This window comes from Microcebus murinus, chromosome 14, assembly GCF_040939455.1.
Source record: "Microcebus murinus isolate Inina chromosome 14, M.murinus_Inina_mat1.0, whole genome shotgun sequence".
NCBI classification, from domain to species: domain Eukaryota; kingdom Metazoa; phylum Chordata; class Mammalia; order Primates; family Cheirogaleidae; genus Microcebus; species Microcebus murinus.
Window position 1 is genome coordinate 32,410,265 of NC_134117.1, and position 16,047 is coordinate 32,426,311.

General features: G+C 39.7%; 1 protein-coding gene across 1 annotated transcript in view; it reads right to left on the reverse strand.

Moving 5' to 3' along the window:
* Nucleotides 1-8,439: 8,439 nt before the first annotated feature.
* The window catches only part of MARCHF5 (membrane associated ring-CH-type finger 5), a 47,205-nt gene continuing 39,597 nt past the window's right edge, over nt 8,440-16,047 (reverse strand). Inside the window, exons 4-6 of the mRNA XM_012765900.2 lie at nt 9,990-10,173; nt 9,684-9,850; nt 8,440-8,897 (exon numbers count right to left, since the gene is read on the reverse strand). Of these exons, the coding sequence (XP_012621354.1) occupies nt 8,781-8,897; nt 9,684-9,850; nt 9,990-10,173 (468 nt within the window). The 3' untranslated portion in view covers nt 8,440-8,780. The remainder of the gene's footprint in view (nt 8,898-9,683; nt 9,851-9,989; nt 10,174-16,047) is intronic.

The following is a 16,047-nucleotide window of genomic DNA, read 5'->3' on the forward strand; positions in this document are numbered from 1 at the left end:
TCACTAGAGGCTCTTCCCAAATTGTAACATGTACAGACCTGGGGGATCTGTTAAGATGCAGCTCCTGATTCAGAATGTTCAGGATGGAACCTGAGAGTCTGCATTTCTAACAAGTTCCCAGATGACGCCGACACTGCTGGCCTGTGTGTCCACTCTTGGCAGTTGGATGCTTCCTGCCTAGAATTGGAATCTAAGTAGAGTGTTAAAAAACCTGGCAGAGCCTAGGCCAGATGTTCCTGTTCTTAGGCTGGGATCCTGCCTTTGCCCCCTGCACACCTGCGGGATCCTGCCTGTTTGGGGTCCAAGCTCTCCAGCTGCCCCTCCCGCCCTGGGAGCTCCCAGCATCCCTGCCCAACCCCCACTCCCCAAGCTTCACTTCAATCAGCTGTCTTGGTTTCTGAGGACACAAACCAGAAACCCTATATGACATGGTCTCTGAGCCTCAGTTTCCCAAGCTCTACAAGAGACAGTAATCCTTAGAGAGGGGATTTATGATATTAAATAATATTCATGATATTAAAGTGACCAACACAGACCCTGCCCTGAGGTGCCACCAGTCGTCACAAGGTCCTAAGTGGGCCTGCCGGGAACCCTCCTGACCCTTCCCTTCCTCCAGCCTCTGCTTAGGACCAGATAAAATGTTGAGACCCAGAAGCAAGTGAAGCTATTAAAACTTTCTGCTAAGAGATTGATTCTTCTAATTACGAGTTAATGTCTTCCCTTTGGGGCCTCAGAAGGCCTATTCCCTGTTATTTAAAATGCAAATTGTTTGGACTTTCTCATGTAACTAGCTTAATGTGAAATTCTTCACTTACTAAAATAAATTTTCATTAACTAACCTGTCTGATGGAGTAAGTGGCTTTAAGTGGTAATAATATCATTTATCTTAACTGATTACTACACTCTTAATTTATCCTGTTTTTACTTTCTTGAGAAATGATCATTATTATAATAAGGACTGTTTATTAATCTTGTTGATGCTAATTAAGAGCCAATACTTAATGAATACTTAGGTGTTCCAGGCAATGAGTTATGCATACTATATATTCTATATCATTTAATTCTGATAATATATCTTGTAATGTAAGACCTGCCTGGGCGGGCATGGTGGCTCACTTCTGTATTCCTAGCACTCTGGGAGGCAAGGCAGGACGATTGCTTGAGATCAGGAGTTCGAGACCAGCCCGAGCTAGAGTGAGATCCCATCTCTACCAAAAATAGAAAGAAATTAGCCAGACAACTAAAATGAGAAGAAATTAGCTAGGCATGGTGGCATGTGCCTGTAGTCCCAGCTACTTGGAAGGCTGAGGCTGGAGGATCGCTTGAGCCCAGGAGTTTGAGGTTGCTGTGAGCTAGGCTGATGCCACAGCACTCAACTCTAGCCTGGGCAACAGAGTGAGACTCTATCTCAAAAAAAAAAAAAAAAAAAAAGTGAGGCCTGCTTATGATTCTCATTTTATTGCAGGGGAAAGTGAGGCACAAAGGAGTTTGGTAACTTGCCCAAGATTACAAAGTGGTGAAGTTGGAGCTGGTCCAGAGTCCATTCTGATGACCACTAGACATGAGGAATGTTTGCGCAAGTGTATAAGGGAGAGTGGTCATTGCAATGTTATTTGTAAGATCAAAAACCAAAAAGGAAACAACCAGAATGAATTGGTTAATAGGACCTGGTATATCCTGTGGAATACTAAGCAGCTATAAAATAGCCAAGAGAGAGCTACATGAATAGATATGGAAAGAAGCCCAAGATACATAGTTGGTGAAAAAAGTGCATTTACAGGATAATATGTAAAGTATAGGCCCATTTACATTAAAAAAAAAACCCGCAACAACCAAAAAGCCATATAGATGTCATTGTTTCTACATAGGTAAAGGTCTGGAAAGAAAGGTACACACCAAATTAACTGTGAGCATAGAATGTGCAAGGGGAAGATTTCCACTTTAAATTTTGATACGCTTCTGTGATATTATGAAATCTATATTTGATCTTGTTTCAGTTTCCTTGCATACAACTCCTAAAATCCTTGGCATCCTCAAAATGAAAAGTATCTTTTTGTATGCTAATGAGCTGACTGATGGCTGGCAGCCCTTAGGTAGCTTCAGGAGGGGCCTGGGCCCCAGAAAGACCCAGGTGTGATTAGTGGGTTGGAACTCACAGTCTCACCCCCCAATCTCCAGGTATAGGAGAAAGGCTGAAGTCAAGCCGATCGCCAATGGCCAATGACTGAATGAGCGTGGCTGTGTAAGGGAGGGGCCTCTGTAAAAATCCAGAAGCACAGGGCGTGGAGAGCTGCTGCACGGTGACACGCGGAGGCTCCTGGAGGGTGGCACGCCCAGCGCTCACACGGAAGGTCCTTGCCCCTTTCCCGTCCTTCTCCCTAGGCACCTCTTCTTCTATGTCCTTTGTAATATCCTTTATAATAAACCAGTAAATGTAAGTGTTCCCCTGTGTTCTGTGAGCTGCTCTAGCAAATTAATGGAACACAAGGAGGGGGCTGGTGGGTCAGCAGCACAGGGCTTGCGATTGGCATGGCATCAAAAGTGGGGCTCAGTCTCCTGGGACTGAGTCCTTTTTGTATAATAATGCTCTTCTTTTTTTTTTTTTTTTGAGACAGAGTCTTGCTCTGTTGCCCTGGCTAGAGTGCTGTGGCGTCAGCCTAGCTCACAGCAACCTCAAACTCCTGGGCTCAAGCGATCCTCCTGCCTCAGACTCCTTAGAGTAGCTGGGACTCCAGGCATGCGCTACCATGCCCGGCTAATTTTTTCTATATATTTTTAGTTGGCCAATTAATTTCTTTCTATTTATAGTAGAGACGGGGTCTCGCTCTTGCTCAGGCTGGTCTCGAACTCTTGAGCTCAAACGATCCGCCCGCCTCGGCCTCCCAGAGAGCTAGGATTACAGGCGTGAGCCACCGTGCCCGGCCCTATAATAATGTTCTGTGATCCTAAATGTCTCGAAATGGAGTCATGACAAGTGACTCAGCTTACAGTGAAATTGCTGACTCCTCAGAGTGATAGGCACATGTACGGTGGACGGAGGTGATAAGATGACACCTGCAGTGGCCAGGCACCCCTAGATCTGGTAAGAAAGTAAAGCCAAAAGGTAACTGCGATAATAGCTATGAACACTTCTGCGCAGGGTGGTGGCCGCCGGAAGCCCTGCTGGGAGAAGAGCAGGGATCTCTGCCCAGTCGGAGTTAGCACAACCAGGCTGATTCTAAGCTGTGTGATCTGATGCTATCTCCAGGCAGATAATGTCAGAATTGACTTGAATTAGAGGACACCCAGCTGACGCTCATTGAGAATTGATGGCTTGCTTGCTGGCGGGGAGCAATCCCCATGCATCAGGTCACAGAAGTCTCCCGTGTTGATTGTTGAGTGAGAGAATAGAAAAAAATACTTTGATTTTTTTCCTTATATTCTCAAAACTTCCAAATCAGTTGAAGTTTTTGCAGTAAGTACATAATATTTAGGAAATTAATACAAAAAAATTGGTTTTCCTCTATAAAAGAGTGCCATGGCACTCTAGCCCAGGCAATGGAGTGAGACTCTGTCTCAAAAAAAAAAAAAAAAAAAAGAGACAGATACTGTCTATTAGTAGCTGAAACTATTGAGGGTCTACCTTAGGGGAATGAGATTTAGAGACTTTTACAAATATAACTAATTTATTACCTTGATAAAAATAAATTGAACTAACTGATGGACACATAACCACACAGAGGAAAGCAAAAGTCATTGGAAATCAAGCAGGGGGTAGAGGTGAGGAGGGCAAAAACCCATCTAATGTGTACAATGAACATTATTCGGGTGCTTGTTTATAGTCCATGTAACAAAAACATGTACTCCCTTAATATTTTGAAATAAAAAAAAAGTCATCCTAGAGACTCTCTAGAGGAACCAGTTAAATTGTATTTGGTAAAAATAATAGATGTAGCTCTATTAAGTAATGAGTGAAAATTACTTGGTAATATATTTTTAAAAACATAAGTCATTTTAGAACATTAAGAACTCATGCTAAAGTTAAGATGGCAAATTTCATGTTGTGAGTGCATGAGTGTTTTAAAAAAGAATCCGTTTTGGGTTTTTTTTTCTGGGAAAGAGCCTTACTCTATTGTCCCGGCTATAGTGCAGTGGTGACATCATGGCTCACTGCAACCTCAAACTCTTGGGCTCAAGAAATGCACTTGCCTCAGCCCCCTGAGGTATCCAGAACTACAGGCATGCACCACCACACCTGGCTAATTTTTGTATTTTGTGTAGAGACAGGGGTCTCACACTTGTTCAGGTTGGTCTTGAACTCCTGGGCTCAAGTGATCCTCCTGTCTTAGCTGCCCAGAGTGCTAGGATTACAGGTGTGAACTACTGTGCCCAGCCAAGATAAATATCTTGATCTTAAAATGAATGCTTTTTTTCCTATGTCATAAAATGTTTATCACACCTCTAGCATGTGCTGGTGCTGTTCTTATGTGGGGATAAAGTAGTAAACAAAAGTAAAAAATTGCCACCCTATGGATCTTACATTCTTGTGGTGACAATAACATCATATGGTGAAGTAACATCTGTTGTGCACTTTTAAGACTCTAAACATCTCAAAGCTGGTTTATTCACCACTTTATCCCAGGGCTTAGCACAGTACATGGTGCATATTTAAGTCAACAGACACTTGAGTTGTGTATGTTGCTGACATACAATTGTTTAAATGTTTTAAATGCTTAAATCCACGTAGAATTGACCAGAATGATGGTCTGCCTCTGTTGTTTGCCCACAAGGCTTCTACAGGTATTCAGCTGCAATCCTTTTCCCTTCCCCTTGCTTAGGATCATTGCTCCAAGAAGGCAATTAAGACATTCCACCACTCTTACCATTTCTAATGGGCATGTGGGGTGACAGGTAGCAGAGAAGCAACAATGTCAAGATTCTAGTGGACAGAAGAAAGGTTATGGGCAAATAAACCCCTACTATGCATTTAAATTGATAGATTCACTTAGTTTCCCTGTTTATCACACTCTGTCCTAGAATGTTATCTCAATCTTCACAATAAACCAGGAAATACATTTTATAATCTTCATTTTACTGATGAGGCAACTGAGGGTCTGAGGTAACATTTACTTGTCCTACAAGTATCAGCTAGAATATGCATCTAGAACTGTTCAACGCTGTAATTTCTCCTCTGCTAGTCTGTCTCTCAACTGGAGGTAACGAAATGACCTAGAACCAACACAATCCCCATGGACGGAAGGGCTTTTGATTTACTCATTCTAGTTTTGTTTTTTGTTTTGAAACAGTCTTGCTCTGTCACCCAGGCTAGAGTGCAGTGACATCATCATAGCTCACAGCAACCTCAAACTCCTGGGCTCAAGCATTCTCCTGCCTCAGCCCCCTGAGTAGCTGGGACTTATAGGAACATGCCACCATGCTCAGCTAATTTTCTATTTTTTTGTAGAGTCAGGTCTTGCTCTTTCTCAGGCTGGTTTTGAACTCCTGAGCTCAAGCAAACCTCCTACTCTGCCTCCCATAGTTCTAGGATTACAGGTGTGAGCCACTGGGTCTGGCCCATTCAAGAAGATTCTAATCTTAGAGTTCTTAGTATCTCAGAAGCAGCAATTTGTATTCTCAACCCACTGGAATATACTTTATTCAAGTGGCATGAGGTCACTCGCAGATCTTGTCTAGTTCGTTGTCTAATTATACTCAGTTCAAGAGGCTTTGAGGGTGGGTGAGGGGGAATATATTTTAATCATTAGAACATACTCAGAATTTAGGCTAGCCTGCTTACAAAATTAAGACAAATACAGGTTTTAAAAAAATTCAGATTATTTTATTTTTTTTATTTTTTTTTATTTTTATTATTTTTTTTTTTAGTGGGGAAAATGATGTCAGAGATTATTTTTAAAGTCTCACCAATATCATGTTAACTGTGATTTAAAAAGAATCATGTCCCATTCCAAGAGGACATGAGGCCAAAAAATTTAAAAAATTATATAGGTACAGAATTAATAAATTATGTTTCGGGATTTGTTCAACAGACAAAGTACACCTAGAGAACATAAAAATTCTTTATTCAACCTAATCCACCCAGTATTGAGATAGTCTGCTATATTAAAAACAAGACGTTTCAAAAAATCACAGCAGAGTTAGCAAGGCAGTGACTAATTAAGTCACTAGTTTAATTTTATATTCTTCACAGTCATTTGATAATCATGTAATGATAAACAATATTTTCAGCCACTTTGAATGGAGATAAGTTAACTTCTGCAAAGAACAGAATTCTACTAGTCATCATTGAATTTTATAAAAGAGGCTTAAAACATTAACGTTTCTAGAAATAACACAGTAGAGCAATATGAAAATAAACTGGAAAACAAAATATACCCACCCACCCCAAGTCTACATCATCTCTTTAATTTGTCCCCTAAATTCCTTTCTTTTACCTCTTCATTCACTTTTCCCAGAGTACAAACAGACTAGCGAGTAAGAAACAACTATTGCTCTACAGAGGCCATTTTGGGCCTAAAGTGCCTCTGTTCCTTTCATTTCTCAGTTAATCCTAGAAATAGTCTTCAGTGTTATTATCTGCATTTCAGAGATGAAGAAAATTGTAGCTGAGGGAAAGTTAAGTCACTTGGCCAAGGTCATATGTAGAGTTATTATTAAAAGCTGAACTACAATTGGAACCCAGGTCCATCCAACTTTAAGTCTGCCTGTGCTTTCATTGCTTCACGGGCAGACCACCTTCCTGGAAAGACTGGCACATGGTGTTTCTTGAGCTAAGGCTCTTTAGATTTAAAAGTGTTCAATTCTAGGGCTAGAGGCCACTCTGGTCCCCAGGCACTTGCAGTTCCCTCCCCCACAGCTCTAGAAATCCCTCCCTCTCCCCAGCCCTCATGAGACCTGATGCCAGTAAACCCAGGCAGCTACTCCCCATCTTGGGCATTTAAAGTAGTAAATACGGAACTGTATGCTTGCATAACTTAGTAAAGGCTGTCTAAAAGCTGTTCTATATGACAAAAATGATGCAGGAAATGTCTATTTAATATATCTTTTCACATTAAACATTAAAGAAAAGCCAATATATTTTATAATTATAGCTATATAATCTAAGTTATTTTTATATATAATCATACTTTATATTTCTCCTTCAGAACTATAGCAGTGTTCTTAAAAAGGCTGTCAGTTACATCTTCCCTTTCTCCCCGAATAACACAACTTTGAATGTTCAACAGCTATTCACATAAACGTTATAACTCAAAATTAAGACATTCATAATATATTAATAGAAAGGTACCAGTCTTTAATTAACTGAAGTTAACATACATTGTTGCAATCTAACATAGCTCAATCTGTATTTGCTACAATCCTAAAGTGGCCACTTATCAGTGGAGGGAAACATTTACTGTTGTCATGCATTAGATACTGTGAACAAGAAAATAAATAGGGTTTTTGGGAATATCTTTTTATTTTTAAAGAAAATAACTGCAAGACCATTTGGATTGCTGAACGTTAAAATGGCCACTCTATTAATAATGGCTTAAAATAAATAATTGCTTTTGAAAAATGTATACAAAACTAGTTAAACAGTGATTAAGGTGCTAGCCTCATCAATATGACAAGCAATTAAAATCTAAAAATATTAGTATTGGTTTTCTATAATCTGACTTAAGCTAAAAATGACTTCAATATTTACTCAAGACTTCTTGTTTTCATAATTTTCTCCTCACTGACTGATATAAAAACAAAAACCTCAAGGCCTCACCTTGGTTTATTCACTGCTGGTTTTCTATCTGCTGAAACTAGACTATAAACTCTGTAAGAGCTGGGGCCAAGTCTGTCTTGTTCACCACTGTATCCCATAGCACTCTGCACAGTGCCTGGGCAGATAGGAGGTGATCAACAAATATCTGAATAACTGAATCAGTGAAGAGGAGAGTAAAATAACTTTATTGATTTATTTTTTTGCAAATGTTTCTCTGTTCATACTACTATAAACTGGCAGCTCTAACTTCTAGAAATATGGATTAAAAAACCCTAGAGATGGAAGGACCTGATGAGACTGACACACACACACACACACACACTCTAATCAAGACTGCATTAGCCAAAATTATGTTATGAACTATGAGATGTCAACATTATATAAGTAAAATTTAATAGTGAAAAAGTGATCTGGAAGCCCTGTGAATTTTCACCCTACACATTTTGGAGGACATCACATGGTTTAAGGAAAACACAATAAAATCTCATTTGTTCGGGTAATCACTTGAATGTTTACACACATTTTTGGTTTGTTATTCATTTATAACCAATTAGTTTACATTTCCTTATATTAACATATGCTCCTGTTTAGGAGCATATGTAATCAAATTATGCCAGTGAGAAAAATCCTCACAGTACCTTGAGTTGCTGATGCTAAGAAAACACTGAACATGAACAAAAGAGGCATTTGAATAAAACAGCATGTGCATTTTTTTAATATTTGCACAGTTTGATCTTTACATTTCTGTCTGGAGGAAACATGAACAAAATCCAGGTTTACCATGCTAAGATAATGGTTCAGATGGCTGCCATAAAAGTAGTACATACAAAACAATGAAAACAAATCACATCCTTAGGTTCCGTGATTACTGAGACGATTTCCCCTGCCCTAAGTGCTTTATTATATTTCTTTAAAAATATAGGAGCAGCAGCTTATCACAAGTCTCCACAAGTGCATTAATGATGGAATCAAAACAAGACAACAGATTCATAAGGATGAGAAGACTAAAGAACAGGAAGTCACAGTTTTATGCTTCTTCTTGCTCTGGATAATTTAGAATTTTGCGGTGTGCCTGGCGTAAATATTGCTGTTGTTTGAAGTAAACTTTAAATGCTCCTTTTATGGCAACAAAAGCAATTCCACCCTAAAATAAAAAAGAAAATTAGCTTTTTTATAATGCAGGTTAGAGAAACATAATAATAAAAGGAATTTTACTTAGATCACAAAAGACATAGGCTTTGGTGGTAAACTAATTCAGATGACGGCAAATGAAACAGTTTTCCTTTCCTACTAGGAGGAGAGATAGGGAGAGAGGTAGATACTACAGATAGCAGAGGACAGATAGAAATGGCTTCCCTGTTAGTCTATCTGAGTAATCTTCCTTCCACTTAGCTCTACGTCCATTCTAATACAGAAGGGAGAATGTTAGGGCACTATGTGCAGACTGCCACCACAGGAGAAAAGTGGGAATAATCACAGCAAACAACTTGAGTATTTACTATATACTAATATGTATTTCATTTAATCCTCACAATAACCCTGAGGTAGCTACCATTACCATCTCCATACTAGAGGCACAGAGAAGTCCAGAAATTTGATTTAGTTGGTCGAATTTGAACCAGGTTGTCTGACCCTAGAGCAGAAGCTCTTCACCAAAATCCCACTGACAATACAGACGGATGTGACAATTCATGCATGTTCCAGAAGAGAAATCACCCACAGCTTTGTTCTAGAAGACCAGAACTGTTATGCTGGTCCCTCCCCTTTTTATTTTCACTCAAGCTATTGAATGACAGTGGGGATCAAATATAGGCTTAAGGCACAGAAGCCACAGACTGAATAGCTATACAGTCCTCCACCTTTTTAAAACAAATACAGTTCCTTCTCTTTTGCATGTCACTTGAAAAAAGTAATATTAAAGCCATCTTACCAAGATTGTCCTTTGTAAATTAGAGTTAACACTACTGAACATCAATTTACCAACTATTGTTGCAATAGTAGGAAAGACAAGGGCTCCACACAAAATTCGGGTAGCAGAGACATGATCTGCTAAAGGATTAGCCTCAGCTGGAATTCGAGGAACAGGACAACCAATCCCTAAAGAAAAAACAAAGTGCATTAGTGTTAATAAATAAGAAGAGTGAGAATATCTTCAAACATTTCTTAAAAAGCATGTTATGGTTTTTCTACAAGATCAATCTGGCATGTACTTTACAACCACAATTCAGGGCCTTACCTGGAAATATACTATTCAAAATTTGTAGTTTATTTGAGTATTTGCGCCATAGTCTAAGCACGTAGTCCTCCCAGCGAATCATCTTGCCTAATATCAGCATGACAGGAATAGTAGGAAGTCCAATTAAAAGAAATAAAGGATCAGCTCTTTCCATAACATCCAGACCTTCTTTATGGCCTACCACCTGTGAAACAGATAGCATTTGCTAGAATCATTTCCTTATCTAATGAAATGTTGCATGTTTGACCGCAGTTCATTTTTATTTTTTATTTTTATTTTTATTTTTATTTCTTTTCTTTTTTTAAGGGACCACATTTTCTGCTATCGCAGTTCATTTTTAAAAAATGTTTTCAAAATATAGGTGACAAACAAATATAGAAATTAAAAATAAGTTGTAAAGCTGTCAGTTCTGATTTATTCTTAAGAAATGTCTCTCAGCGAAAAAGTAAAGTTCCCAAGCTTTTTATTTGTCTTTTGAGACAGAGTCTTGCTCTGTTGCCCAGGCTAGAGTGCCGTGGCATCAGCCTAGCTCACAGCAACCTCAAACTCCTGGGCTCAAGCTATCTTCCTGACTCAGCCTCCTAAGTAGCTGGAACTACAGATGTGTGCCACCATGCCCAGTTAATTTTTTCTGTTTTTAGTAGAGATGGGGTCTCGCTCTTGTTCAGGTTAGTCTCAAACTCCTGACGGCAAGCAATCCTCCCACTTTGGCCTCTCAGGTTGCTAGGATTAATCACAGGTGTGACCCACCATGCCTAGCCCCCAAGATATTTCATATCATATTAGAATTAAAAACCGTTAAAAATGTCTGACCCCACTGGTTACATTTCAACAGAGTGGATGGAACCTCTAGTTGTCGCTTCCACTCCTCTTATTTGATGGGGTTAGTCTGGCCTGTGGGACTGGGATATTCTAGGTCCTATTTTTCTTCCAGGAAAACATCTGTTTTCCTGATCTTCCCTCTAGGATTGCGGTCCCCAACCCCTTGTCTGCAGTCCGTTAGTGCCGCAGGGCTCCACCATCACCGCCACTCCCCACCCCATCCATGGGAAAAAATTGTCTTCCATGAAACTTAGGAACGGGTTGGGTGGGAATGGAGACTGTTGCAGGAAGTGAGCAGCAGGCCAGCAGAGAAACTTCATCTGTATTTACAGTCACTCCTCTGGAAAAACTGCCTTCCATGAAACTAGTCCCTGGTGCCAAAAAGGTTGGGGACTGATGATTTAGGAGATTAAGTATAGCCAGCAAAGGGGTAGGACTGGTCCTTCAAGAGATGGCCAGAAAGCTCACTTCTCTTTGGCTCTTTCTTCTTACTCATTGGTACATGAAATTGGGCATGAAGTCTCTGGCTGGCTAAGTGTCCTCTCTATGGACCTGTCTCTCCCAAAGTGTACTTCCAAGGTCTAGATTTGGGGGACTGCAGTAGAAGGTCCAGTTTTGGCATGGTTCTCAACCCAGGAACCCTAGGGTACCCTACTACAGGATAATCAAGCTAATACAATCCTTTCTCATCCCCATCTGGGTCTTGGGGCTATTTCTCAGTTGGTTTAGATCCCAGAAGGCCAGGACAAAATTGGCATTCATGAATCTATACTCCCCGTTGCAAAATCCTTTTCACATCCTCATCAATCTTGGCCTCTTGTATCTCCATTCTTTTGGTGAATATCTTACTTCTAAGGAACTTTCCTAAAAATTCTCTTTCAAAGGTCTCAAATGACTTTCCTTTAGCCAAAAGCCTCAACTGCTGACAAATTAAACACATTTCTCTGAGCAATTAATCTTGGCAGTTATGACAGGGGAAGGAGACTATTTCAGTCAGGGGCTTCTAGCATACCCAGGTATTACACACTGAGGCAATAGCTTAGTAGGAGAATACCTCTTATATAGAACTATAAATTATAGTTTTTCTGATCACACTTGAGGAATAATCCAGGAAGAAAGGATTGGAAAGGACCTTGTCTATATCTTTATGGGGAGGAGAGAAAAAGGAGGTGGAAAGGCGCAGGGGGAAGAAGAGAGAGAAGACTGAAAGCTGCCAGGGATGATATATACTCAGGAAAGCAAGCTCATGAAAAAGCAAATGGAATTTTTACAAAAATGAGATGGCTTTGTGTCACCTATTACAGCAGATGAATTTTTAGGTGGTCTATAAGAAGTGAAATAGGTCAGGATGAAAATGTTCAGAGAAAATTGAAATCGTAGGCAACAGACTTGATCCAGGTAAAAATGTTTTATAAAATTGTATGGAAAGGGCCAAATTTCAGGTAAGGACATGACCCAGATTTGCACTTGGTTAATTTATCTATCCAAGATGTAACATTAAAGGGCAGAAGGCTAGCCTCTTGCTAATGGTCAAAAATGTTGGTATTGAATTTGATATTCTTCTGTGTTTCTGGTAGAACTTAACAACTTCACATCTTACATGTGGAAGGTGATCATTTTGAGTTGCCCTAAAGTGAAACATTTCATAAACCCCAATTCCATAATGGTGGCAAAAGTAGATTGGCTCAGCTTTTCCAGGAAGGTCCATTTTTGTATCTGTGGTGTCATGATAAATGTGCTGGTTTTCATCTATGGTTCCCTTATTTCTTGTTAGAATGCTGGGGCACTTTAGGCCTCAGAATACACAATCTCTTTCTCTGAACTTCTCCTGTCCTCCTTTCACTCACTCAAGGCAGACTCTAATCTGACTGGGGGTCAAAAGATCTTCATTTGAGAGGGTCCTACCCCATACCCTGAAAGGAAGAATGCTGCACAGAGGAGCAAGGAAGAATCTGTCCAGACAGGCTTTGCTGGGTTTAGATCATGTGCTTTTCCTCCCATCACATTTCCTCACAGTTGTCAATCATGCCTATGTAATGAAGCCTCCATAGAAGAGCAGAGTTCAGAGAGCTCCAGATAGCTGAACATGTGGAGGTTCCTAGAGGGTGGTATGCCCAGGAAGGGCATGGAAGTTCTGTGCCCTCTTCCCCCATCCCTTACCCTACGTATCTCTTCAGCTGTATCCTTTGTGATACCCTTTATAATACACCAATATATGTGTTTCCCTGAGTTCTGTGAGCCATTCCAGCCAATTAATTGAACTCAAAGAAGGGATGGGAGATACCCATCAGTCAGTCAGAAGTTCTGGAGGTCCAGACTTGTGATGATCTGATGCTTTCTCCAGGTAGACGGTGTCATAACTGAATTTGAGGATGCCCAGCTGGTGGTATCCACTGCTTGGTGTGTGGGAAAAAGCCCCCACATTTGGTTGTAGAAGTTTTCTGTGTTGATGATTGTTGTATTGGTATGGAGTTTAGAGGAAAACACAGTTTGAGTTTTTCCAAAAGTTAATATTTTTATTTTCAATATAATTATCACTTTAAAGTTATAATTGTGATTTAAATATTCTCAACATGTTAGCAAATAAATTCAAATATTTGGAAAAATCCTTTGTTGGGTTTATGTGTTCTTTTTTGGGGTTTAGAAATATAAAGCAGAGTGAACATTCAGGTATGGATTATATTAATAATAGGAGGAAATTTGTTTCTCACTAGTAGCAGTAAAAATCTTATAAACAGATGTCTAAGGATGAGCAAACAAAAAGGAAACAGGGAAAATTATGAACAAAGGCTCATGGTCTCCCTGTTACAACTTAATGGAGAGAGAGACCCTGTGCTCAGGCAAATTAGAAGGGGATAAGGTCCATCACTCATGCATGCATGTATTCATTCAACTGAATACTGATTTTCTGCCAGGCATAGGCCTAGGTGCTTGGGATAAAATGAGGAGCTAAACAGATGTCTTTTGGAGGTGAGAGAAAATCAAATCAAAGAAGTGTGCAAATATAAATTCTGTGAAGAAATCATATAGTATCTAACACCTGTAATATACCACCTCCTACCACAGTCATGCTCAGAAACAATAAATGAAAGCTAAATAACCAGCAAGCCTGATTATAAAGTTAGTGAACCCTGTGTGTAACCATGCACAGTCTTGGTTTCATGCTCCAAGATTTTAAAAAAAAAAAAAAAAAAAAAAAAAGGATTATTAAGACTTCAATTTTGGGGTGAGATTCAGGAACTGTAAAATGCCTTCTCTAAGAATTAGCTATCCAGATATAAATAAAGGCCTATAGAATTGTAGCTTTAGAGAGAAAGAGGTTTTTACTTTTGTTGTTTGTTTTTTGCTGCTGAAAAGCTAAAAGATCTTCACACGTAGGTAGGCCTGCAGTTCAGTGCTGCTAAAAGGCTAAGAGTTTTAATCAAGGCCTGAGCTTTAAAGAACTGCCTATTAGAACACCACTTTTTTTTTTTTTTTTCTGAGACAGAGTCTCGCTTTGTTGCCCAGGCTAGAGTGAGTGCCGTGGCGTCAGCCTAGCTCACAGCAACCTCAAACTCCTGGGCTCAAGCAATCCTCCTGCCTCAGCCTCCCAAGTAGCTGGGACTACAGGCATTCGCCACCATGCCCGGCTAATTTTTTGTATATATATTAGTTGGCCAATTAATTTCTTTCTATTTATAGTAGAGACGGGGTCTCGCTCTTGCTCAGGCTGGTTTCGAACTCCTGACCTCGAGCAATCCGCCCGCCTCGGCCTCCCAGAGAGCTAGGATTACAGGCGTGAGCCACCTCGCCCGGCCTAGAACACCACTTTTAAATAGGAGGATAGAACAATGATGAAATAGGTTTTCTTAGTAAGAATTAAGAATAATTAAGTACTGTAATTAAGAATGGACAACACTCATGGGGGTTGTCTTCACACTAGAGGCAAAAGTGGGAACTAGGCTGGATATTAAGATTCCACTGTTCTAGGATAAAATGTTGCAGCTGCCTCTGGGACCAGGATGCACTTAAGGAACCCCAAGATTAGGGATAGGAGTCCCAAAATTTCTTCCTTGCTATGTAGCACTGGACATGTATACTCTCTAAACCAATGAAATAGAAATAATTAATAGTATCTATGTCACAAAATTGTTGCAAGGATTAAAGGCATCAGTGCTTAAAAGGTGTTTAGTTCAGAGCCTGAAAAGCAAACAATCCTTTTGTTTTTTCAATAAAAGTGCAAGAGAAGGGTCCTATTCAAGTTCCCCACAACAAACAAGTATTGAACCTAAGACTGGTCCATGGAGAAGGAAAGGAAATACATGGGAAAAGAATAGAGATCTGATTCCTTAATCTGATTTACATGAACTACAGAGTGGTCACAGAACAAAAAGAAAAGAAAGACTCAAGTATTAAAAGGGAAATCCTAAACACTGCTGATAGTGTAGTGGGGCACATTCCCTATCATGTATGCTCGGGTAAGTAAAAGTCATCTTCTCAATACTTTTTTTTTTGAGACAGGGTCTCAATCTGTTGCCCGGGTAAGAGTGCCATGGTGGCATCATAGCTCACAGCAACCTCAAACTCCTGGGCTCAAGCAATTCTCTTGCCTCAGCCTCCTGAGTATCTGGGACTATAGGTGTGTGCCATCATGCCTAGCTCGTTTTTCTTTTTTTGTAGAGATAGAGTCTTAGTCTTGCTCAGGCTGGTCTTGAACTTCTGGTCTTAAGTGACTCTCCCTCTTAGGCCTCCCAAAGTGCTAGGGTTACAGGTGTGAGCCATTGCACCTGGCCCCAATACTCTAAAATCACAAACATTACACACCTACTATCACAGCTAGTCTCTCTCATTTCTTGGCTAAAAAAAGAAACCTTTTCAAGTGAGACAGTACATGTAAAGGTGATTTCTAAATGGTAATAATTATATATGTATTATAATTTTTGTTTCCTTGCTTATATTATTTCTTCCACTCTACCAATCCAAACTATTTCCTTCAAGGGTCAGCTTAAGACAGTTTTCTCATAATTTCAAATGATCTTTCACTTTTACTGAATTAAAATACTATGCAGTCTTCTGGACTCCCTTCACATTTATTTATACAACCTTGTAACTATTCTCCAGTTGTTTCAATTATGTACACCTTGTCTTGGACTTTTGAAGCTGGGGATGAGGGTTTTCAATTTATTTGTGTTTTACAAGACCACAGCTCGATGTTAACTTTTCAAACAAATCACACCAATATGTTTCAAAAATGCCA